The sequence below is a fragment of the Convolutriloba macropyga genome, chromosome 12 (genome assembly GCF_964194025.1).
Source record: "Convolutriloba macropyga chromosome 12, txConMacr16.3, whole genome shotgun sequence".
Taxonomy (NCBI): Eukaryota; Metazoa; Xenacoelomorpha; order Acoela; family Convolutidae; genus Convolutriloba; species Convolutriloba macropyga.
The window spans coordinates 18428301-18454481 of NC_134479.1; the positions used below are offsets into that span (position 1 = coordinate 18428301).

The 26181-nt window shown below is 36.7% G+C and overlaps 2 protein-coding genes across 3 annotated transcripts in view; both read right to left on the bottom strand.

The window, feature by feature from the left end:
• LOC142351249 (WD repeat-containing protein 20-like) overlaps window positions 1–16303 on the bottom strand; it is a 55940-nt gene extending 39637 nt beyond the window's left edge. Inside the window, exons 1-4 of one of the 2 annotated variants that reach the window (XM_075403397.1) lie at window positions 15786–16303; window positions 15494–15550; window positions 14846–14999; window positions 9392–9564 (exon numbers count right to left, since the gene is read on the bottom strand). In XM_075403397.1, the coding sequence (XP_075259512.1) occupies window positions 9392–9564; window positions 14846–14999; window positions 15494–15550; window positions 15786–15881 (480 nt within the window). In that variant the 5' untranslated portion in view covers window positions 15882–16303. The remainder of the gene's footprint in view (window positions 1–9391; window positions 9565–14845; window positions 15000–15493; window positions 15551–15785) is intronic. The other variant, XM_075403396.1, reaches the window with a different exon arrangement.
• A 4200-nt stretch (window positions 16304–20503) lies between these two features.
• On the bottom strand, window positions 20504–25295 carry LOC142351076 (superoxide dismutase [Mn], mitochondrial-like). The gene is made up of 3 exons (XM_075403162.1): window positions 24974–25295; window positions 21071–21251; window positions 20504–20810 (listed from the first exon to the last, which is right to left on the bottom strand). Exons 1-3 carry the CDS (start codon window positions 25255–25257, stop codon window positions 20571–20573), a joined length of 705 nt encoding a protein of 234 aa, XP_075259277.1. The 5' UTR covers window positions 25258–25295; the 3' UTR covers window positions 20504–20570.
• Between the last annotated feature and the right edge of the window lie 886 nt (window positions 25296–26181).

Sequence of the window (26181 nt, forward strand, 5' to 3'; positions counted from 1 at the left end):
ACTTGGTCTAGTTTCGTTTCTCTAGTTGGAATTTGGTCCCTTCTTGATCTGCGCGATGATTCTGCAATTAGTTGGTGTTTTTGTTCTTTTGTTAAGATAGGTGGCTGTGTGGGAGATTCGGGCAGTTGTGGCGTTTGTGAACGTGAACCGTAGCGTGCTACTGGTTCCCAAGATTCAAATTTTCTGACTCCTCTCATTTTTGCAAAGTTGACTCTGTTTTGATTGCTTCGAGTGCTTGGTCCCGGTTGTTGTTCTGTATCTTCTTCGTCGTTTTCTCTAATTATTTCGCTCTCAGCGGCTGCAGGGAGTCTTTCAGGGTACTGAAATTCTTCCGGAGTTGCAATAATCTCGGGGCTATCTGAAAGGCTGGCTCGGGGTGAATTTTCTTGCGAATTTCTTGGCGAATTCATTGGTGAAGGTGTTCTAATTTCCGCTGGTGGTATTACGGGTATTGGCGGTATTACCGGCACTATCGGAGGTACTGGTGCTGCCAATGGCGTTGCAGGGGCTCCATTTGGAGGAACAGTTACGCCAAGGCGTATTTGTGAAGGTTGAACTGTTGCAGTCTTTGAAATTGCGGTACTTTGCTCCTCTTCTAATAAATTTGGGATATACTCGTCAAATAATTCTGGCTCATTTCGAGTTGTTCTTCTGGAAGGATCCGCTTCAAACTTTGCAGGATCAATTTCCTGTATGTCTTCTGGTGGCTCTGTCAGTTTGATAGGTCTTAGTCTGATCCGATGAACACATTGAGTGTAATTTGTTCCTGTTTTTCTAATAATATAATTTGAATTTGTTAAGAATTTTTCGACTCTATAGAGTGGTAGCCATGTTTGTACTGCTTTCTGGGTAAAATCGTTTTGCCTTGTTAAACGAGGGTTTAGTAGTAAACATGAGTGTAAAACATGTGAGTGCAATTTGAGTGGCTGTGCTTCAGCTTTTTGATCGTAATAACTTCTGTATCGCTGGTAAGAATCTAAAAGTCTTTGTTTATTTTCGCCAAATTTTTAAGCATTGCGTCTTGTAGCTGCGAAACGTAATCTGAATTGACTTCAACTGCTTGCATTGCTTGTGTGGAAAAACGGAGATCAAGGGGTTTAACAGGTTCACGTCCATGAAATAGAGTTGTCGGACAACAATTAATTGAAGAATGATACGATGTATTGTGTATAAAGGTTGCAAGCGGTACTGTGCCAATCATTCCACTGTTCATTGGAGTTGAGTTTTAGGATCCGTTTAAGTGCTGCGTGTGAGCGTTCCACTACTCCAATTGTCTGTGGGTGTTTCATCGTAGCATGTTTGAGTTTAACTTCGAGTAACTTCGTTAATTCAGCCATTAGCTTTGAGGTGAAATTTGTTCCTAAATCACTCAGTAAAGTACTAGGTAAGTAGCTATGCTGGAAGAAAATCTTCACAAGCTCTCTGGCAACTGTGTCGGCACTACCATTTGTCAGTGGTACTGCAAACAAGTACTTTGTAAACACGTCAATTCCACTAAGAACAAATTTGTAAATTGGGCCTTTTTGTTCAACTAAGTCGATTTGCATCATTTCTCCGGGAAATGACTGTAGTGAAGATACAGGCTGTAATGGTGGTTGCAGTTGCTTGTTCGTTGTTTGCTTGAGCTGTAGGCATGTTATGCAGTTTTTAATGAAATCGATGAAATGTTCTGTAAAACCAGGATAGTAAAATCGTTTTCGGAATTCTTGAATTGTGCGAAGTATTCCCAAATGTCCTCCTGTTGGTGAGTTGTGTAGTCTATAGATTACTTCTTTCCAGAGATGCTTTGGTAGGCAGTACTGCTTAAAAATTATTTTGCCTGTGTCATCAAAGAATTGTCTGTATAATGTATTGTTTTCAATTTCCAAACGGTCCAACTGTTTCACATATTTCTTCAATCGTCGGGATGCATTTTTCAAGTTGCTGCTTAAGTCGTTGCGTTTCCACTCAATTGCCTGCATGATCTCCTCGTCTTTTGTCTGCTCACTTGCCAAATCTAATATTTCTTCTCTATCCGACAAATCGTTCAAAAGATCAGCTTGGTTCGCATATTGTATTGCATTAACTTCCGCACGCTTCAACTTAAAGAGACTATTTAGATTTTCATCTCCATTCTCTCGTTTTCGTTCAATATACGCGTCGTAAAGTCCGAGTTCCTGTAGTTGTGAGACGATGGTAACTTCTTCTATCTCTGATTCAGGGACAGTGTTCAGTTGGTCGATATTCGAAATGGAAACATCAGGTGATTTCGCTTCAGATTCAACATATATTTCACGGACTGGTACTTTGTCTGTTAGTTTAAGGGACAAGCTGGCTCCTTTATCCGTCTGTACGCGTGAGAGAAAATCTGCTGCATAGTTAGCTTTGCCAGGAATATGGGCAATAACTATATTAAACGAAAGAACTCGGTCCAGAAAGTTCCATAGTGATGGAGGAATGGTTTTTGACTGAAAGAAATGCGTTAAACTTCGATTATCCGTGAGTACAAGTACTGGATGGCTGGATGCCCAGATATAGTGGGAAAACTGGTCTAATGCAAAGTAAAGTGCTAAGATTTCTTTGTAATAAGTCGAGAACTTCAGCTGTGCTGTTGTGAAGAGTTGTGATCCAAAAGATACGGGAGCATAGACTTTTTTTCCTTTGACTGTTTTCCTGTCACGTAGTCTTCAACCATAAGCACAGATCCGGCTCCGTAGTAGCTTGCGTCACAGAGGAGGACATATTGTAGGCCAGGTTTAGGCAATCTGAGCGTCATCTCTGTTGCTTCAAGTAAATCCTTTTTCACAGTTTCTAATGCATTGTAATGTGTTTCTTTCGCTTCAAAATTGGTTCCTTTACGTAACAACTGATAAAACGGTATAAGCTTCTCGCCTAAATTTGGGATGAAATTTCTGAAGAACTGGGCGAAGCCAATTAGTCTTTTGACCTGTTTAGTTGTTCTTGGCATCGTAATCTTCATTTAAAACTTTTTGATTTTCTCTGCTTGTGGGGATATTCCCTCATTTGTAATTGTACTGCCCAGAAATTTGATTGACTGTGAGGCTATTTCGCATTTTTCTGGTGACAATTTCAGTCCAGATCTTCGGATGCATTCGAAAATTTTCCTTAGACTAGGAAGTAGCTGACTAAATTCTGTTACTGCACTCCCAATATCGTCCATGAATTGTGTGCATATACCGGCTGCTAAACAAGGGTCTAGATAATGGCGAATGAATGAGCTAAAACCAGTGACTGATTTGCTAAGTCCTTGAGCTAGACATTTGTACGCGTAAGTTCTTGATGAGAAATTGAAAGCTAAGAGTTGTACTGAGGTATCGTCCGCCATCTGTACGCAATGGTAAGCTTGCGAGCAGTCAAGTTTTGTGAACAATGTTTTTCCTGCGAAATGACTGGTTGCATCGGCCATGTTTGAGATTGGGAAGTTTGTGCTGTGGTAGTTATTTTTAAGTAGGTGGTTGACTCTTCTCAGATCAATTAAAATTCGCAGTTTGCCTGACTCTTTTCTATGAGCAAATAAAGGACTACTGTATTTAGACTGTGACAAAGCTGTTATAAGTCCATAGTAGTGCATTAATGCTAATTCAATGTGCAGTTCGTCTCGTAGATGTATTGGAGTTGGAGGTCCTTGTACATATACGGGTAAGTCATGCTCTGGAGTTAGCTTTATTTTCAGTTCCGTATTGTATCCAACGTCAAATCGGTGTTTGGCGAAAATGTCACAATATTCAATTAATAAATGCTCGCATTCTTCTATTTGCTTTTCGTTTAGTGGCGAATTTTCCCAGTTGAATTTGCTGATAAGGAATTTACGGTCTTCTTCATTACTTCGTGGATCAAACTGCTCCAATTTTTGGAAATTTAATATTTGGTCGTAAATTTCTTGTTGTAACAACGGCAAATTACTTGGGTCCTCGCAAGTTTCTGGTGTCGGAAACCATAGTTTACTATATTCCGGTTGAGGTCTCCTAGTTTGGCCTGGTTTGTGTTGGGTAAAATCTTGAATGAGCTGGTTCAATTCCGCAAAATAATCTTTGTTTCTTGATTTTGCTAACGTTATCAGTTGTGGGTCAATTTGTATCAATTGGTCGGCTTGCTCGGTTGAAAGAATTGAGAATCTGCCTACCTCGGTTCGGCTATTGATTGTGATAGGGTGCTCAGTTATGTTTATGGCAGAGACGTACAATGTATTATTCTTTCCTACAGTACTTAGCGAAGAAGTTAGAGCAATCTCTGTTTCTTTTCAAGAATTTCATTAGGAGTGATTACTCCACTTTTGTTCTCAAACTGATCGGTTTTGTCTGATAGATAGCATTCTAGGAAGATTTGCTCGTTGGGCTGTATTGTGTGCTTCTTGTTTGTGTAAATGGGAATCTTCTTATGTCTTACTGCTCGTCGTTTTTCGTTTACAGGCTTGATTTCATTAATTTGAACGGTCAGATCGGGGAATTGTATAAGGGCTTGTTTTGGACTAATTGAAATATCATGCTTGACAAAGAAGGGGTTACCAAGGATGACCGAGTTTGTTGAGGAAAGGACGAGGAAGTCTTCAACAAACTCTCTGTGAGCGAGTCTTCAACAAACTCTCTCTTTCGGCCTGTTTCTCAATTCTGACTAGTTGTCCTCCAGCCATTTTGAATAAAGTACAATCGGGTTGCTTCAATTTGACTGCGTTCTTGTCAGTGTCAGTTATTTCTTGAAGTAAACTGTTGCTTATGACGTTTGCACAAGCGCCGGTGTCAATTAGTGCTCGACGGCTTATTCCGTTATTAAATTTAATTTTGACATAGGGGAGAAGGGATGATCTCATATTTGAATTTCTATTGTAAAGATTAAATAGTTTGCTAGACTGCTCTATAGATTTCGTGAACTGTTTGCGACTTTTGTGCGTTAAGGGTGGCTTTATTAGTTTTTTGATTGGCAATTAAATGGGAATGAGGTCCCTCTATTATTAGTTCTATCTCTCTGAGAACACTGACTTGATCGGTGATTTGGATAACCACATGTATAACAGAAGGTACCACTGGATCTAGTCACAGGCATATATGGGCTGGTGGGCATGCGGAATTGTGACTGGGCTGTGAAATTTCGAGGTTAAAACACTTGAGCGTTAGTGTTTGGGTATCGGGATCTAGGATTTCTATTAAAGAAATTTCGACCTCTAAAATTATTTCCTCTGTAAGAGTTTTGATACATTGGACTTGTACAGTTATTTTGACTTGCATAGTTATTTCTGGTCGTGTAGGGCGCCGCGGAGAATTGCCCCTGCCTATTAAATGGTTGCTGGGGAGAGTGGGTTACATCTCTTTGTGTTGTTGATTCTATCTGTGCCGCCGTGATGCGGTCGTCAATCGTTTGAAGCCTTTTGTCTAGTGAATCTTGCGTCTGGTTCAGTTTAGAGAGCGCATTTATCAAGTTTTCGGACACGGCATTATTGATTTCATTAAACCCATCTTCAGGATAGTCATCTTTTCTGCACATGTCTCTAATTGTCATCTGTTGTCGAGCAGTGGTGCAGAGATCGGTAACAAGCGTGGCTGGTGGTTGTTCCATCAATTTTGATCGCAGCCATCCCGGCATAGCTTTAATGAAGATTCGCTTAACTTGTTCGTTCTTGTTGTCCTCCGCTGCTTGCAATCTAGCATCTCGTGCGGCTGTTTCTCCATCAAAGCGTGCGTGCTCTGCTCTATCCCCTGCTCCTCCATCTCCTGGAAGCGCTAACGCTGCCACTGCTGGTAGATTTGGCGTTGGGTAGGCACGCTGAGCCTTTGTTTAAGTTCACTAGAAAATTTTCGGAGCCGTCTGTTTTTGGGTCAAATCGCAGCTGTTCTAATTTAAGAACTTTAAGTACTTCTTGAAGATCTTGATGCGCGAAGTTGTCCCTGAGTGCTGTGAGGCTTAATTCAAGATCATTTCTGGTTGCTTCGGGCAACGTTTGAAAATATCGTAACGCTTGAAAATATCGGAGGTGGAGTTGCAGAAAATTTGATTGTTGGTTAGCAGGAATTGCTGCGACACCAATAAAACCTCGGAAAGGTGCTCAAATTGGCGGAAACTTTAGTTTTCGGCTCCGCTATAGGGCTCCACTGTTATTTGGGCATTTGCGGCCATCTCAGTTTCTTATAATTTTAAAACTGCACTGAATGAAAAGGTGATGATCTGGATGAGCTGGGAATGTGATTATTCAGAAATTATGATGAGGGGAGATTCAAAATCATCTAAATCGATGTCATAGCCATGGGTCATGAGATGTCTAACTTTAAAGAATTCACGTGCTTTTCGTCGCAAAGTCTTGGGGATAAATATTAATAGGGCGCGTTTGTCAATAGGATTTTGAGTTAAAAGCACAATTTGTTTTGTTTTGTCAGATACAAAGGCACTAATAACTGTTGAGATAATAAGGTTGTTAGTTTGGGGGCTAATGAATTGTATGTAGTTACAGTCTACATATTCCAAAAATGATTTGAATAGCGGCAGTTATTAACAACAGGGAGTATTTGGGTAATGTATAAATCGTGGGAGGGCATTTTAATTTAGCTCCAAAATTTATATGTTCTAACTCACAGTTTCCAAATTGACTCGGTTTTGTTACCAATAGGGGGTTTCACTCTCTCATTCTGTGTGTATGTATCTCAGTGTGATGTCACCGTCTTTGGGCGTCAACTTCTTTTAGACTCCAATCTCTGTTGCATTGACAATTGATAATTGGAAAAAGCTAATAGCGCTGTCTGTCATGAAGAGGTAAATGAAGAGTGCTGTGATCAGATAATAAGCAATGATGAAAAAGATAAAGAATGCTACAGTAAAATATAAACAAAATTTGTCGAAAGACATCGATAATGGGACAATTATAAAGTGCTAATTTCAATTAGAATCTCCGCTTTCGAATATTAGTTGGAATTTCAAGCTTTCTAAGTCGAGATACATATCCCTTTTTATGTGCCTAATTACTGCTTTGAATTCATACTGATTGTCAAATGATACTATTGCAATGAGCCTGTCTGTATAGTCTTCTGTAAATCCAACAATAAAAATAATGAATAATTTATCTTCAAGAAAGATAGAGTACGTTTCTGCGGAGGTATTTTCGATGTTGGGGCTTCCGTGGGAAAAGAGTGTTAAATCAAATTTGTGCAGTTGTCTAACTTCATCTGAATCGTGCAAATAAGTTAATAATGTTTTGAAGAGCAATGACATTTAGAAAAAAGAAACATTTAAAAGGTAAACGATTTTTGTTTTTTGAAGGAACTAATTGGAAAAGCTGTCTACACTCCTGTCACCATGTAATATACCTTAGTCCGGCTATATTATTGTGTTAAATTTGTTGAAGTAATGTTTCCCGCTAATTTAATTAACTACTTAGTAGCATGGCTTTTATTACTTAAATTATTCTTTTCGCATGATTAATTGTTCAGGGCCTGAGCAGTTTCAATATTGCTTCGGAGCAGGGCCGACAGCTATAAGTTTTGTCACTAGAGAAAGAGATTCCAATCTAAGACTGAATTACTTGTCTACTGATTTTGAACTTGACAATCTTGGTTGTGTTGCTTAGATTATTACTTTTTAAGACCTGAGGGCCGTATTTACATTTGAGTAATCACTTACACAAATACATCAAGATTAAATCAAGATAAATAGAACTTCTGGCGCGTGCTGTCACGTGCCGGGCAAATAAGATGAACATAGTAAAGTTTACATTGTAAATATAAATACAGGCTAGCATTGTCACAAATTCCTCTATTATGGGTAAATCAAATAACAAAAGATAGTTAAATGGTTTTTAAGACAAATATACTTGAGAAAGTTTACAGGATGTTAATAAAATAAATATAAATTTTCTCATCTTAATAAGGCAAAAATGAAGTCTTAATATGGCCTTGAGATTATAGCAAGTATAGCACTAAATAAGGCGAACAGTAAAATTGGGGAAAAGATATATCGATTACTATATAAAACGTACTTTAGGACGTTACATCATTTAACCATACAAAAATTTAATTTCTCTCAGTTTGGAGTGAGCAGGTAGACACGTAAGAGATTTGATAACTATAATACTTTTTTGATAAAATGACCTAATTGTTTATTTTCGCCGCACCTATTGCTCTTATGTTAATTTTTCAAATGATGCTGCTCAGAAACAATGAGGTGTTTTCTAATAAAACAATCCTAAACAATTGCTTGAAACTACGACTGAGCAACCACTGCTTGAGTTCGAGAGCACATAAAACTTTTTTGGACTTTCAGAAATTCGCCCAAATTTGCTGTTTTTATACGAGTCATTATCGATCTAACCATATGACAGAATGCGCTTACAAATGTTCGTTTTGAATTTTAAGGGTTCCGAACGAATACTGAATTCAATGATCTCTCATAATCTGAAGTCAATTTTTAAACTTTCCCTGGATTTCATACCATCCTTACTATTACTCCATTTCAGGGTATTATTATGCATTTTAATAATAGCATGATGCTTTCCTTGTACTGATTTGATTAAATATTGATTGTTTTGCCGTAGTTTCTGCTGTTAGTTAATTTTGTCAATTCGTGCTATCATTTAAAACGTGATATAATTTCTATACCGATATAGGCAGTCTTAATTGCTTAACAATTCCAAAGCGTTAATGAGTATAATGGTTTTGAGAACACTGATTTTCAAAAAAAAACCTTAGTTTTGCCCTCATCTTTTTCTTTTTAATCAAAACTTGGTAGGTTTTGGAAAAACAAAGATTTTTTCGTTTTTGATTGATCGAATGTAGCGGAAAGTGATGTCAAACCTCTAGTTACCCTTTCTCTTATGTGGAGGAAGGTCGGAGCTAGCTGAGCGAAAGCTCAAATGCGCAATCCTCCTCCTTGTATACGATTGAACACACTATTTGCATTGAAGTACATCGTATATTATATACGTATATGTAGACTCAACTGCATTACTCAATTTGACATGAAAGGAGAGTACGCAGAAAAACTGTATACAAATAAATGCTCAAGTTTAGAATATAAAAAATTTGTGGCATGAAACCAACGCTTATCAAATGCTATTATAAGGATAGAACATCCGAAAACCCATTTTTGTTTATTCGTTTTTTCTTTTAGCGTTACTTAATTTACAGATGCCAATGACTTATATGTTTGTTAAATTACCTGTTCGCGCCTTTATTGAATGAGTTATTCACAGTTGACTCATTGGAGAGTCAAGTATTTGGGCTTTTTTGTCACGTACATCTGTAATTTAAGTTTATGCGACTACAATTTTAGCACTAGTTATCACTGGTTTCATCAGTCTTCGGCCTCGTAGTCTAGTAGTCTAATTCCAGTAGTCTAATATCAACTTATGTGAAAAGCTTCCCTGAACCCAGTACTCCGTTTCATAATACAAACAAATGTGGCAAGCACTCACTAAATTGAGGTGATAAACTTCGGATCCAGTAGAGTGACTGTCCACCTGGTATACGTCACACAGATCGTGAGAAGTAGGGGGAGCTCCTCTGTAGAATCGTCTGTCCATCTTGTGCAGATCCAACTCCACACATCTATTTGCGCCCCGATACGCATACCAATAGGTCGCCATACCTGAAGGCGAAAAATACAGCTTCATGGGCAAAAATTTATTAGTCGCATCTTATGCTATTAACCTTTAACTACTTATCGAATAATGTTTAACTGTTATAATAATTCATTCAATTCAGCTTTCGATCAACCACTCATTTGAAAATGTAGCAAAAAGACACCAACTTCAAGAATAAACAAAACTTCCTTGGTTTACTCAAAGCAAAATGATTGCAAGGACAAAATCAAAAAAGGGTCAAAAGAACATGGTTTGACTCCAAATCGTCAACTCCAACTTTTTTTCAATGAAAGCAGAAACTTGACAAAACTGCTGCTAAAGCAAACTTGTTGATCATTAGACGTCAAACACAGAAAACAGACGAATTCAAAATTACAAACATTTCAGTTGTAGATTATCGTGGCCGCAAGGTACTAAAATAAATACATTCTACCTAGAAAGCTGACAAATCAAGAAGATGGTCTCTGAAAAAATTTGGACCTCAAGGACCAAACTAACAAATAGATAAAACTTCAACTGCAAAAGTCACAAAGAACATATTGAATTTAGTTTTTAAAAAACTAGCTCTTCCTGAGAAAAACAACTAGCCTGGAGGTTAACAGAAACCTTGCTTGCCATTTATGTGGTGGCCCCTCCCATTGGTAGGCAGCGAAAGGCTACCCGACCGACGGTGTGTAGTCATCAGACCTTTGAGGGTTTGCAACAGGAGACTGATCAGATCAGATCCTTTGACTCCCGTGAGACGGGGCCCCCGGATTATCCGGATCTCTAGGTAGAGGAGAGTCTTCGTGTTGAGAGCCTCTAGTCCCTCTCCTTCCGACCTCTCTGCCTTTACTGTAGGACCAGCCATGTTTCTCGTAACAATGATTCACCAGGCTCTTCTTGACATTATACTGTTGAGCACATTTCGGGCATTGAAACACTTGACTGCTATTGTCCACAGTTATATCTGAGCTTGCTTGTGCGGCTGATTCTTGAGTACTTGCTACTTTCATATCACTTTCCACTACCACGCATTGCGGGTGTGCATTTCTCATGTGAGCTTTCCACCAGCCTACTGTCTTGTATGACTTATTACAGCCACTCAAGGGGCAGCAAAGCAGTGTTGTTGTTGGTATTACGATCATTTCTGGGTCTAATTCCGACTCCATTGTTGTTACATCATGATCGGTTCTCACATGCCAGTTCATTTCCTTTGTAGTTGCAAACATGCGACTACAATTTTTCATAGAACACTCTACTATCTGTGGTCTTTCACTCAGATTGAAAAAGTGTCGACTAATAAAAATCTTTGTAAAGCCAATTCTGTTATACGGCCTTGAAACCAGCATCACGAGAAAAACTGATAGAGAAAATGAGTGCCGTGCTAAATAAAGCACGAAGAACGGTCATGAAGATAAATGACAAACGTGTGATGCCAGTAAAGGAGTTGAGCGAAGCTGTCCCTCTGAAGGACATAGAGACCGAGTTGGCGGTCAGAAGAGCCAATCTTTGGGTGAGCCTCAATAATCTAAAAGTCCCTGAGCTACTTTCGACTTGTAAGAGCCGAAAGACATACACCAAAGACTGGCTAAGAACACTCAAAAACGACTTAAAGAGGCTAAAAGTTGCCAATATTGAAGAGTGGATCAAGAGACCGAAGTCGATGAAATATTCAGACAAGGTTGATACCGCCATTTATGCAAACAAAAGAACACCATTTGTCCGAAGAATGGAATCTTATAAATACTGAAACTAATAATTACCGAACGCTATTAAAGATGATGGTAATTCCAGCTAGCAATGGCTCTAATGAAATTTGATAACCTAATGCACTATGATTTAATGACCGGGCTTTGCATGTTTATCCCGTTTCTTTTGATTTTGCTCTTTCGACAGTATTCACTGCATTAGGTAATTCAATGAGTGAAAGAATTTAAAATCCATTTAGATGAAACAGCAAGTGAGGTAAGTCAAACGAGAAAATCGTGACTGATGTAAAAAATATTTTCAGTGCCTAAACAAAAGCGAGTTTTTGTTCTACTCCGTTTTCTCAATCTACTTAAAATTTGAATAAAAAATCACGTCGCAAAACCACTCGCTTTTTTGCGCCACTACCTGATTCGGCGTGACCAATCCAATTTCCCCTGAAAATTGCCTTCAAAATTCATGAAAATATGTGAGCGAGAACAATTAGTTTTGACTACATTGAGATTAAGCAATTAGATCACAAGAACAACAGAAACAAGCACGACTAAAAATTTTTTTTTCAAAAAAAAAACAAGGTCAAAGTCCGAAAACGACTTCTATCAACTAAATGCCACTAATTATCTTCCTTTACTGCACAAAAGCAATCAATGAAACCTGTCATTAAAGAGTTTGAGTGATAAAAAATCAGTAAGTACAATAAATAATTGCAAAACTGAAAAAAATCACTATAGTGATTAAAATGGACAGCGTATAAGTCAAAGAAAGCAAAACCTACGAACTGAAATGATTATTTGCATAAATAAAGATTCCTAGAAACCGATTAAACATGTCAAAAATAGGACTAAGATAAAAGATAACAAAGTTGAGAACAAAAACACTCAAAAAAATCTATATTTCTTAAAAATCATTAGTGTCAAGGTCACAGAAAGCATCAGATTTGAAGAGAAACAATTAAAACGACTAAACTAGCCCCGATTAGCAACCAATGAGGCCTGTACGTAAGGAAAAAACCATAAGATAACAAAAACTACAAGAACAACAATAACTCCAATAATTTTTTGAGAAAAAATAGCGTCAAATTCATGAAAACTATTAATCTATCAACTCGAACATTTAATTAGGATCGTCGGCGCTTCATTATTAACCAATCAGAACTGTCATTGAAGATACTAAGTGATAAGACAAAAGAAATAATTTTAAAAAGTGGGCAAAATCAAACATTCAATAATATTTTATGACAAAAAGTGTCAAAGTCATAAAAAAAGTGTCAAAGAGCTGCCCCTTGATGTATTTAAGAAAATTGCAAATTAGAACACATATGTATCATGCTGAAAGCACTAAAAAAAGAAACACTGAAAACAAGTCAAATTCACGCATGTTAAAAAAGGACCCTCTCGAAAACCAAAAATTTGTTCAAACACAAATTTCTGACTCACTCCATTTTAAATGTAGTTTGAAAAAACCACCGCTCAATGTTACTCTTCACTTAATTCTCATTGGCCAAACAAAATCGCTTGATTCAAAATGGACTACAAATGGATTCGGAAAACCAATTAGAACATATCCGGTGAAAAAATAGAGAAAACAACACAAATCAAAGTCAAATTGCCACAAGAGAACTAAAAATCACAAGCAAAATATTAAATTTTTTTCAAACACCGTTTTCTCTCTACTCTAAAATTACTCAATTTTTCGCTCCACTTCCTGTTTCGGCTGGACCAAAATCATCAATTCAGTTCGACTTCAAAAATCATAAAAATGGACAGATTTTTCAGCAACCGCCGCAAGAATTCCTCAAACGACTCGAAGGAGACAATGGGGCACCCCCAACTGACATAATGAACATCCTACTTAATAACACTAATAACTCTGAAACAAAAACATGAAAATGAACAGTGAAAAAGTATCTGAACAGAAAAGCTGATAAAGCATCTGATACAAAAAGTTGAGACTCCCAAACAATTATTGGCAAAAATACCACGCGGCACGTTTCGTTTTCATTCATTAGACGACTAAAAATGGACAGAAAAATCAACAAAATTATTTTATATGGAGAAATAGTAAGACCGGGAAAAGAAAAAATAAAAAAAGATTCTCCGCAGCAAAATTCCATAATTTCAGCCAAATTTTGCGGAAAATGCAAATACGCTACTTCGCAATCATTATTTAAAAAAATATATTACAGCGTCTGGTCAACCAATCAACCACCCAACACCTTGCAGATTAATACAAAAAAAAGCGAAGAACGAAAAATTAAAAATTAGGAATTTGTAAAAGTTATTTCATTGAAGAGTATCCTATCATCTACCTTCAGTGCTTACCAAAAACACCTCTAGGATAATTCTGAATAAAAGATTCAACGGGAAACAATAGCGAAAAGCACAAAATCAGAGGCAAAAAAGTGCATTGGAGCAAATAGAGTATTGAAATGCCCGCAAAACAATAGGCAACTCATATCATGCTAATAAAATTGTTTAGGATTAGAAAAAACTTAAAATTTCTAGATTAATTGCCATTTTTCTCAAAGAAACATTTAAAATCAACAAACCTGTAATTACTCAGTTCCCAAAAACGCCTGAGGTAATACGCGTCTATTCAAATCCCACTTAGCGCATTAAAAACAAAGCGAAAAATCGATAAAATTCAAAAATCAGCAAAACAGATTAAAGAACCTCAATAACACTATCATTTCCCCTCAACCATCAAAACACTATTAAAACACGCCTAAAATTAATAGGATATCAATCAAATCATGATCAAAAATTGAAAAGAAAACTGCTTTTATACAAAGTCTCGTGAAAAAATTTAGACCGCATAGAGAAATTTTTTCCACGCCTCAATTGTTCTCTCCCTCTGTGGCATGAATAAAAACCACGCCTTTCGATCGACTCTTCAGTTTTGTTCAGCGACCAAATTACAACAAACTTTCTCACGCGTTTCATTTCCTACTTCAAAATTCAATCCAATAAAATTTATTTAAAAAGGACTTCTCCAATACTCCTCTTCGAGTCGTAAAAAAGACAGCACCCCAATAAAATTCAAATTTTTTTCATTGTAAAAAAGGAGAGCGTAATTTTTTTAAAATCTTTTGCATTGTAGGTCTAAATAATAGCCGTAGAGATGCTGACGGCGGCTATTAATTACCAATAATTAAAAAATAGCAAACCAAAGAACCGCAATAGAACGACTGGTGAATCGCTGACATTGGATCAACATTGGACATTAAAAAAATCTGTTGTTCTAAAATTCAGAAAAGTACTTTAACGCAAGTCCAAAATTTATGAACTTCATCGATTTATTTATCTCTCTCGGACATGTCCTCTCTTCCGAAACAACTCGCTTAAAGGCTCTCCAAAATACAGTCTTCTCTTTATGTCACTCGGATAATTGCCCGATCTATACACCTGCTCATTTAAGTCGTTGCTGTTTTTGTTGATCTGTTAATGAAGTTCTCCTGATAATCATTAAAAAATTTTTGGCTTAAAATTGATTCAAATTCAAAGACCGAGAGAACATGCAGTCTGAAACAAGATTAGAAGCTTTAAAGACAATGCTGCGCCTAAAAAACTCTGACCATGAAAATTCGATTTAAATTACCATAATTTATTCCCAGCATCTCACATAATTCTCCATCGAGGTAGTAACTCTGGGAGCAGAATTTGAGTGACTCCAAAGCACCATTTGCATTTGCACTATTCACTGGCATTGACATGTTGGGACCTCCTGCCCCGTATCCTCCGCCTGCATGAGTCTAAATAACTGTAATATTAAGAAAAACTACCAAAATATAATTCTTATACTTGTAGTTTCTGCGTAATCGCAGCGGAACAGCATTAGCCCATAGCGGCTTGTTCTCAGCTGTTCCTTTTCTTTTTATTCCCCATATTTCAGACAGTTCTCATTCATGTTCGCAAATTGTTTGGTTACTAGGACCACTTTTTTTGCGTCTGAAACTTTCACATGGTACCATCATTGCGGCCAAGATTGGTCAGGCTACAGTCAACCTGAAGCTATGTTTAAGTAAGAGCTCATCCTCACACATCTTCACAGAGGCAGAGGATCGACCATCAATCATTGTCGTGTGAATAACAAACTTTACTGCAGAGATAATTTTTTTTCTACACTGATCAGAAGTTTCATCATCCATAGAGTAAAAGCAAGTTTAAAAATATTCTTTTAATAGAACAATTGTGGGAAGCGAGAGGTCACCCTGGCCATAGATGCGGAAGTAAGCTAGCTTCTTACCTGGTGAGGTGCGTTGATTGCATGGCCCTGACCGTATTGGCCCGAAGGCGATCTGACCTAAACAAAACCTGCCTATTATACATCGTTTTAAGCAATTATCAGCTTTAAATTATCAGTATTAGAACATCACAGCTAACAAGGGGTGCGTTTAACGATTTATAAGTTGAGAGTAGTTCTGTACTGTAATTTCTAATTTAATAACTCAGCTATACATTAAATGAACTAAAAATTGCGGAATTCAACTGCAGTTTAATACTTTAAATTTGAAATGACTTCGAAGAATGCAACTGACCCTTAGATCTAATCTGCCACCTGTGAGCGAATACTCGCCCTCCTTCAGCACAAAATCAGTCACTATCTTCTCACTGTTGTTGTGATCCCCATCCATGATTGGTGACACTAGATGAACCAATCAAAATCCAGCAACGCAGTCGCGTAGCTTCATTATTGTATTTGACAACTTCTGCAAAAACTTTTTGGCGGAAACGAGTCTCTATTGTTGCATTAGATGCTAGTGATTAGTATGAACCACTTTCAATCTTTGACTGTTAATTATAGCATAAATAAGTCTCGAGTAAACAGTTTTACTAAGAGCTGTTCTTAGGATCCGTAATCTCACTTAGAGTCAATTTCTTTTGGCGTGGCTGAGTGAAATTAGCCACTTCAAGGACAGCTATCTGAAAGAAAAACGAACAATTGAATAAGACAGCGCGCGCAATTCTGTCAAAGGTACAGAGAGTCACAGCCATAGCCTTAGTGGCCATGTTGAATAGGCCCATCATTGTCACACAAAACAACTCTGAAAATATATTATGTTTCCCCCCTGAAAAACTAAACACCAGACGTGCTTGAGATACTATCATTCATTTGTTCGGTACTCAGCAAACAACTTTTATTTCAGAAAGCTCACCGTAAATGAACTGCTACTCAAATAAAATCTGAATCCTTACAATTAAGCCTTTAAAAGCCATATTAATTATTGAGCATGCACCAAAATTAAACCTACTTTTGCCTTCCTGTATTTTTTATAGTTCAATAGTTATTGTTAATCGTTTTTGCTCCAAACCCACTTGTGGGGGAGAAACTATATGCTTAACTGGGTTTTTTGTTCAGTCAATTTTGACCGATCGATATATTTATTGTAGAGAGTTGTGAGGAGTACCACTAAAAACCCGTCAAGCGTAGAGTGTGAACTTAAACGACTTTTTCTAAAAATTTTTTCGAGGACTTATCGAGGTTTAAAAATTTTGTAAACAACCACTTTTCACACTAATTTTGTTCACATTTTTGGGCAATTTTTCAAAAAATCGTTTGTGAATTTTTGCACCACTAAGTCCCCATTTCCAACATTTTTGCGTTTTAGTAACCCTTAAGCTGTAATTAGGCTATACTTTTTTATCTCATCGTGTTCCTTTTAGAAAAACAGAAGTAGATTTACATCTAGATTTTCCAGATGTAGATTTCCATCTTTTTTGTTTTTATTTTTTGATTTCTGTTTGGCTTCTCTTCTAGTGACATTCTGGTAAAATATACTCATTTCCACGCAATTGATTTGATGGCGAGGTTTCGTGAACTGGTCATCAGGCGACTCATGGCCTTGTTGAGTTTGAAACTAAACGTTTTCATCAAAATTTTGTGAAAAGTGTCCATTTTTGTTTTTATGTTGTTCTGTTTTTTCCTCCAAACAGTGAAAGGTTTCATTGAAGTTTCAACGAGCTTTAAAAAAACCTAATTATTGTTTTCGGCTTAAATATTATGGCACTGATTACTTTGAAAATCTTTAATTTCGTAAAAAAATTTCCGAAAGATCTCATTAACTTCAGTAGTGGAAAATATCAAACACTTCAGTTTACAGCTAGTGGCTTCTCTTAGCTGGACACAGTGTTCTGCCCATTTTTGTACATTATATTGCCTCTAAAAATCAATACTGAGAGGTCTCGTTGAAATTCAAACGAGAACGAGGTATGACAAACCTTGAGAATGTCTCTTTTTTAAGGTTTATGGTACAGATACTTACTCCTCGCATTACAGTTTGAGATGCATCAAAAGCGGGATAGATGTTGATTTTTGGATCTCAATTTTTCGCTAAACATACGTTTTTACTTGATAAATTGTTTTTCTACCTGATAAATGTCATAAGAGTTCATTTCATGTTTGTGGTTTCAGTGTTCGCTTTGCAGGGTAAAATTGAAAAAAAAAATTTGATCTCACAATTATGAACCCTGTTTTGTGTGTAGACGTGTGTCCTCTTTTAACAAAATACCAAATTTTAAATAATACAATATGGATTAATTCTTTGAAGGCAGCATATCTCTGCTTCAATAAACTAATATTTTGGGTATTTAGGTATGACATTACTCTCTTGCCGTGAAATGCTATTAAAAAACTGTGAACCACACTGACCTCAGACTCAAAAAAGTAAGATGAACTGAAACACAATTTCAAAAATAAATAAATCAAGGCTTTACGTGTTTTCAGTTCCTAAAATGTAACAACCACGTGCCCACCAATTTGTACAGTTTTTTTCAAGATGTCTGTACTATAAAAGATAAGGATAAAGTGGTTTTTTGTTCAAAATTATCTCTTCTTTCGGAGTAATAAAAATTTTCGCTGATTTGACAAAATTAATATTTGATAGCTAATACTGTTGTCAAACTGGATGACTATTATAACCCCAAAAGATCACTGCTAAGACAAAAAAGTAAAAAACTGCAGAAGTCGCTTACTAGATCATCAATTACAGGAACAAAATGTAATCTTAATGAATTGTGGCACATATTCGAGCATTACAACTCTTTTAATGATCCAGCAAAACTGATGTCATAACTTTAATAATAAAAAGCAGATTAACGCTAACTTTTGAGGGAATCGAATTATCATCGGGGTCATAAAAATACAAAGGTTTTCGTTTTCGTACAAAACAACGGAAGAGGAAAAATAAAGAAACCAACCATTTTTCCTTAACGGTTAAAAAACTGCAATCGTAACTTTTTTGTGAACTTTCTGAGCTGTTATTTTCTGGGGAAAAATTTTTGATTGATTAGTCTCTCGAAAATGCCTTGGTGACACGGAAATCACAACAGAGTTGTCTTTTCCATTTACTCATTTTTTCGACAAAACTTCATTTTCGTTTGATTACAATCTTCTTTTCCAGAAGCAACGTTTTGTTTTAGGTAAGGCTAGAAATATAGATTAAATGGTTTTTTTTGTCAGTTCAGGAGTCCTGTGGGTACAAAAAGCTGTACGTTCCAGTCTGTGTTACGGGGGGGGGGGGGGGGGCAGTACGACTACTTTTGCCTGATTGTTGTCTTCGCGCGCGGCTAAGGAGAAAACCAAAAACCAGAACGAGTGATTAACATCGAGCTCTCAGACAACCAACAAGCGGTTGGCTTCGGTAGTAGCTAGGTGGGGCATAAGGATGCTAACATAAGGGGAAGAGTGCGGCGAGTATAGCCGGGTGGGGTCAAGTGTTGAAGGGGCCGAGATCAAGCTATGGGGATGAGGGTAGGCTTGGCGGGTGGTTATCTCTCATCGATTTTTCTCATCGGATCTCATCCATTCTTGGTTTAGGCAGATTATCAGTTAAAATCTAACTAAGACATCTTTTTCAGCCATATTATGCTTCTAAAACTTTCTAAACCTCTTTCATAACATCGCGCTCTGTAATGGCCAAAACATTAAATTTAAACGCGTCAAACCAAAAGTCTAACAAAACTTTCAGCGACTATTGTTGATTAGCAAAAGTTTTATGTGCACTAAGCCAAGGGGAGAGGGCACAATAGATCCAAATCGAGTACTGCCGGAGTTAGTTCTAACTTTTGTAAGTTTTTGGATGTGACGGCCATTATAGGAGTTAAAACATATCCGAAAGATTTCCAGAAAATAGCCGCCGTTGACGCGCTTGCTGCAAATCGGAATTGAAACAGAAAAAAAAAGAAGAGATAAATTGACCGAATTTTGTGTTTTTTTTTCAGTGTCAAAAACTGTTCTAATTTGGCGCGCAGTTTGTTGGATTTTGAAACTAAACTTAATTGAGCTTTGAACTGAAAACTAATAAGCTTATCCCCAATGTCAGCTAGCAAACACTCTAATGAACTTTGGTAATCTAATTCTCAGTGACTTATGACCGGGCTTTATCGGTTTATCCCGTCTCGTTTGATTGTGATCTTTTGAGTTTGACAGTATTTACCACATTTCCTAATTGAATGCGTGAAAGTACTTAAAATCCATTCAGTTGAAACATTGAGTAAATACATTGAGTCAAACGGGAAAATCGCGACTATTGTAAAAACGAAAAATGTCAACATGACAAGTCCTGACGTACAATTCAAAGAATTTTGATTGACTAAACAAAAACTAGACCAAGAACGGACTATGAGTGGATTGGCAAAACCATTTCCAAAAAAACATCAAAAAATTAAAAAAAAACTGAAAATCAATGTCATAAATGCCGCATGTGAAAAAAACCACTATCGAGAAAGGGTAATTTGGTTCAAATAAAAAAACTAGGCCTAGAATGAACTGTGAACGCATTGGGAAAACCATTAAGAAAAAATATGATCCAAAAAATTGAAAACACAGTAAAAATCAAAGTGAAAATGCCTCATGTGAACGAAAAAACCCACTAGCGAAAAAGCGAATTTTTGTTCAAACACCATTTGTCACTCTACTTTAAAATTAAAGAGAAACAGTTTTACGCCGCGAAATCACTCGCTTTTTTGCTCCATTTCCTGTTTCGGCGACACCAAATTGACTACTCCAATTTGAGTTCAAAAATCATGAAAATGTGGGAACAGATCTTTAAAAATAGACAGCCCCCAATACAATTCAAATTCTTTGAATTGTTAAAAAAGAGAGCGCATAAAAAATAGCCGCTGAGAGGCTGATGGCGGCTATTGACAAACATCATCGTAGGAAAACAAAATACGATTTTACGTAACTTATCACCAGCTTCCAATATAAGCCTATCATAGAACTAGTCCGGCCTACAAACATTATTTTCACAAAAACTTATGATCAAAGTTTGTTTTTAATAATCTATCAATCAATCATACAACATTCTAAGAAAGTAAATCAATTACTTCATCGCTTCAGCTAATCGGCCTTCAGCGTCCTTCCAATTGACAATATTAAAAAGAGCATTCACATAGTCAGGTCTCACATTCTTGTACTGCAAATAATAAGCATGTTCCCAAACATCAATTCCAAGCAGTGGGTGAAGTCCAGTGGTAGCCAAAAGGGGGTCTTGATTAGCACAGGTAGCAATTTCCAGTCGATTCTTATCTTTGTTGAATCCGAGCCAACCCCAGCCAGAACCCTATCAAAAGCACTTCACCTTACCTCATTATTCTTGATGACTTTTTTGAGGAAAAACTGATTTGACTTACAAATATCGCCCCAATAATTTGATATATGCCGTAGATAACGGTCCAAAGGGAACTTCTAGGAAAGGCCCGCATAATTTAAAATAAATTTGAGATGTTATGAAACAATTTAAGTGTTAGCTCCCTATCTTTAAATCAAATTCAGGTTGCTTGCAACTGGGAAAAATGAAGAATTACGTTATACTGACGATACCTGAATGGCAACAGTTTTCGTTGCGAATTCTTTAGTAAAGACGTCGAAAGATCCAAACTGAGATTTGATCATGTCAGCTAGGGTTCCAGATGGTTCACCTCCCCCATTTGGAGATAAATTCTGCCAGAAGATGGAATGGTTCAAATGGCCTCCTCCATTAAACTTCAAACTGCCTTGCAAACTGAAACATTGTGCTTAGCTTCAAATTGGGATAGATGTGATTAAATCATTTAATGCACACAGGTACGTGATTTTTGTATCCAATAGAGTACGAGAAAACAATGCATAAAATTATCCAATAATATATTTGCAACAAGGAGCCTCGGTAACGTTTGTTCACAAGATGTCTCCGCGCCACAAACCTTTGAAGTTTCCAGAAGAAACTTCTCACTATTCCTATAAAGATCTGTCGGATCAATAGAGCAAAATTCAATCAATCCACGAATGAATTTAAGCCACTTCTTCTCCATATGGTTGATATCGAAACAACAATTCATTCGAGAAAAAAATTCTAAAAAGATAATATGCAGGCGAAGTTTTAGAAATAATAAGTTCAGCCCTCATGGCTCTTTCAGTATACTGGGGTTTTTCAACACTCTAATATAATATACGATGCGTTCGGAAAGCATAAAATGAGTAAAAACATCATATCGGAACTATAGACTCGAATTGATATAATTAAAAAAAGAATACGGTAAAGAAAAATTGAGGACTCAATAACTTTGAGGATTAGGATCAATTTGATTATATCGGCTGTTATGAGCTTCATTATAAGAAGGCTATGATGAAGAGAAAAATCAGAAAAAACACGGAAAATTAGCCCTACCTCCCCAAATCTATCCTAAATACTTCGGTTTGCATTCAATAACCATGCAAAAAAAGCTCATATTGTTTTGCAGAAAAAAAAACTCGGCTCCGGAAAAATTCGAAGATAAACATCAACCGACTAACAGCGGACGAATTCCTCTCGGACGACAGGCGGCGCAATCTAATTCAGAAGAAGCTGCTGACTAGATAATTTTCATGGGTAAAAAATTCCGCCTAATGAGGGGTTCGAACCATCGACCTCCGTAGTACTCTAGACAAAAGCATTAACAGCACTCGGCTATCAAGCCCCTGTAATTGATTGTTTAAGATTTTTTTTGTTTTAGCCACATACTTAATTACGTAATAAGTGCAATTTAGGTCAGACAAAAGTCACGATTAATCACTAAAAATTATTTTAAAGTAGATTAGTAATGAAACAAGCTAAAATGTAACAACTAATTTCTTGTGGAACAGAAGATAAAATGCTCACGAAAAATTAAAAGAATTTCATATTTTCTGACACATTGGATAATTTCCTCCCTCCAACTAACTCTTACTTTTGTTTAAGGGAGCATCTGGCTAAAAACCTGTTCAAAATAATGTGTTTTAGTTCATCTATAACAGTCAATGCTCAAGAACTTGAACAAATAAGGAACAACAAACTTAAGGAGCTTCGGATGTCATCAGTTGTAAGTATAGGCATAATAGTCATTGTTTTCTCTTTAAGCCGATCTCAGTAAGAAAAAATAAACAAACTAAATTGAACGCACTGACGTACAGTGAGCTCACAGAGCAATAGAAAATGAAGTGTTGTTGATTCAAATCATTTGGATGTTTTTGTATTCTATTTTAACGGTGATGGGAGAAAAATAAATTAGCAGACTTTTTATTAATTGGAAATTGAAGTAATCAACAAGTAGCCTGAACAAGGTTTACATACAAAAAAGGCGACAATTCAATGCCCAATTTTTCACCTTGTTGGAGCAATAACGTGTAAAATTATTTATCACATCATTTGATAAGGTTTTTTTTCACAGAATCATTCAAATTAAAACATTAAAAAACTTTGACAAAATTTTAAAAAATGATAAAATTCCTCAAAGGGCTTTTTGGAAATAATATCCTCCATATTTTGAAAAAAAACGTCTAATTGTTGACGGTAATATAATAAGGGTAACAATTGAGCGTTAAAACACGAAAAAAATATTTAAAAAAAAACAGAAACAAAGCCAGCAGTGAAGGAACACACTGCCAAAATAGATGCCAAGAAAGACATGTGTGCATAGAATTAAAAAGGTGAGACACGGTAGTGGGATTGGGAAGTTAAGACACGGTGTACTCTCAAAAATTTCAAACAAAAACCTCAAAAACTCCAAAAAGACAAAGACAATAACATAGCTGGCAGATTGCCAGAAAATAGCCGCAATAGCTTCGTAGATCTTCAATCTCAAAAAGATAGTAAGAGACAAAAATAAATTTTTCATTAAATGGTGAAAAATTATATTTTGATAACGAATCTGTATAATTTATAGCTGCTCTTAAATAACCTTCACTTAGAGTGACATACACTCACTTGACCTTATCTCTTTGAATTCAATTCAAAAAAGTCAATTTTAGAGTGAAGAAGTCATTTTTGAGAGTGAGGTAAGTCAAGTGTGACCAAAAACTTAATCACTCGAATGAACAAAAAACTCGCTCCACTAAGAGCGAAAAATGACGTCACGCACGCACTTCAGTTGAAATTGCATGAACCAATGAACAACAAGCAGATTTGAAGTGGTTGTGATGCCACATGGTCGTAACAAAAATCGCAACGACGAAAAAAACCAAGAGAAGGCCAATAATAGCCTAAGTTATCGCTGTGCGGCTAATAAAAAAATGTACGTAACCAACTAAGTTTGGGTGAAGTTCTCTCCAACAACCGGCGAGCAGTTGAGTAGCCAGCAGGGGCTTAGAAATATTAAGATTGAGGTAGGGGGCTCAAACGATGGGGGATGTAGATCCCAGAGGACTGAACTAGAAGGACAAAACCCAAATAAGATTAAGAACCACCCTTCACAACATGAAGTTCTCTACTCAAAACAGTTTCGGTGAATCGCATACTTAGAGACTAGAAAAGCTATAAGAGAGCTGCTTCGCCTGTTAACACTCTCCGAACACTACCTATTTATCCCATTTCCTATTTTTGAGGATGAGAACTTAAAAGGGTCAGACAAAAATTGGTCCAGCCAAAAATCCTATTAAAAGACCACAGGAGTAATAAAATTGGTACTAACTTCGTTTGAGGAAAATTAATTATATCTTTCTATGCATAAAATAGAAACAAAAAAGAACCTTTTTGAGGATACTAGGAAAACTAGTCGACAGGGCGTTCAGCCGACAAGGAAAAGATGAAAAATTTAGCCAACATTTTAATCATTAGTAAAAAAAACTCATTGGTCTATAAATCAGTAGTTCTGCTGACCACTATCTTTTCTTTGGTGCGCGGTCGGCTGGCAATCCACTCGGCCTCTCCGTGGCCACACCCCCTAGCAACCACGTAGGAGTGCAACCACGGATAGACTTCTGTTACGCTAGTTGATGAAAACTGTGGGGACTGCTCGGAAAGTTACGCTAAATGTCGGCTAAATTTCTCATTTTTTGGTTTTCATCTAAACGCCCTGTCGGCCAATATGGCGGTCACTCCTTTTGAGCATATCCTTCCGCCACTGTTAATCGGAGCGTCATGAAATCGAGCACTAAACCTACGTACCCTTAGTTATTAATTTATTTTTCCTCACTCGGACTAAAGGGGTAAAACTCAAAACTTTGAGCCATGGCCAATTTTTGTTTCATTACCGAATGTGTGCACAAACTAAAATTAATGCGCGTCATATTCAAAGCTAATGCCTGGTATCAACCTTTCTTTAAACTTACCTTTCTCAATTCTTACAACAATTACTAAGACACTTGAAAATGGATCGCATGTGTATTCAACAGTGTTCTGTGCTTTTAGTTTCTTGTAATTTTGTTAAAATTTGGTATATATAAAACAATGTTTAATTTAAAGCGAAACGATTTAATTATTAATTAATTTATTTCTAATCTTAAAACTACCTAATAATTTTACTCGTTTCTCCCTTTTCCACTGCTTCAGCCAACTGTTCTTCTGCAAGATTGTAGTTGTTCACGTATGTCTGATGATGCTTGCTATGATGCAATTGCATGATGTCAGCACTAATGTAGGGTTCCAAGGCATTGTAATCGTATGGCAGGTCGGGGAGTGTACATTTAGTTCTAGATTGAGTAGAACAAACAACTAATGGTGCAGAAGTGATTTGAGATCCAGAACATCTTGCAACAGTTGAAAAGATACCGCGAGCTACTTTGGTTGCAAACATTACTCAACTGAAATGCAGGGACGAATGCACAACCGACTCCCAGGGCTAAGGCGAAATATTGACACTTCTGACAGATAATGTGAACAACGGTTTCAGCTTTCACCGATCTGTATATGAGTTAAAATAATTGCTGCTGCCACAAGACGTATCGGAAGCGTCTTAAAAGGCATTTATTTAATGCAAATACATTTTAAGATTTCAAGAAATTTACGCAATAAGACCGACTGAGTACCCAGTGAACTGAAACTTGATACACCCTGATAAGACATGCATGATCTTGACACTTCTTGCGAAACTTGAAACATCTTGCCAAGATCTTGAAATACATTTCATGGTTAATCTTGATAAGATCTTATCAAGATAGACCAAAAAAATTCTTGACAGCTCTTGACAAAATCTTGATATTGCATACATTTTTTCTGATAGAAAGCGTTAGCAAAAAAAACAACAAACTAAATTCAGAACAAGGAAGAAGCTTTGTTAAGAAACTGCATTCATCAACTGATATTCACATTTTAATAATAGTTTGATAAATCAGACCTGCAGAAGAACAAGGCTGTAATGGCGGCACTTATCTATTTAAATCCTTGTCTTCGAATCTTGGTTAGCAAAAAACCACAAAATATTCTGAACGATAAAGGCCTCAAAACACAGTACTGCGCTAACCATTTTTCCATCATAGTACTGATTGAGCAAGCATGCTCAATAAAATTCTTAGTAGTCGAGTGCGTTGCTCATGAGAAAATGCCTCTGCACTAAACTTAATCATGAAAAAAAACTTTGCAGGAAACAGTCACTTAATAATTAACTGTCAGATGTAGGTAACAACTTAATGCTTCAAAAACCAAGCCTTTGTTCTGAAGCAAAGTCGAAAACATACTGCAGGAAAACAGTCGACATTGATTTTCATAACACCGATTGCGA

Coding starts and splice junctions, on each gene's coding strand:
- LOC142351076 (XM_075403162.1), bottom strand. CDS start 25,257: ATGTTTGCAACCAAAGTAGCTCGCGGTATCTTTTCAACTGTTGCAAGA. Junction 21,252..24,973: donor GAAACGAGTAAAATTATTAG/GTAGTTTTAAGA, acceptor ACAATGTTTCAG/TTTGCAAGGCAGTTTGAAGT. Junction 20,811..21,070: donor CGAAAACTGTTGCCATTCAG/GTATCGTCAGTA, acceptor TGCTTTTGATAG/GGTTCTGGCTGGGGTTGGCT.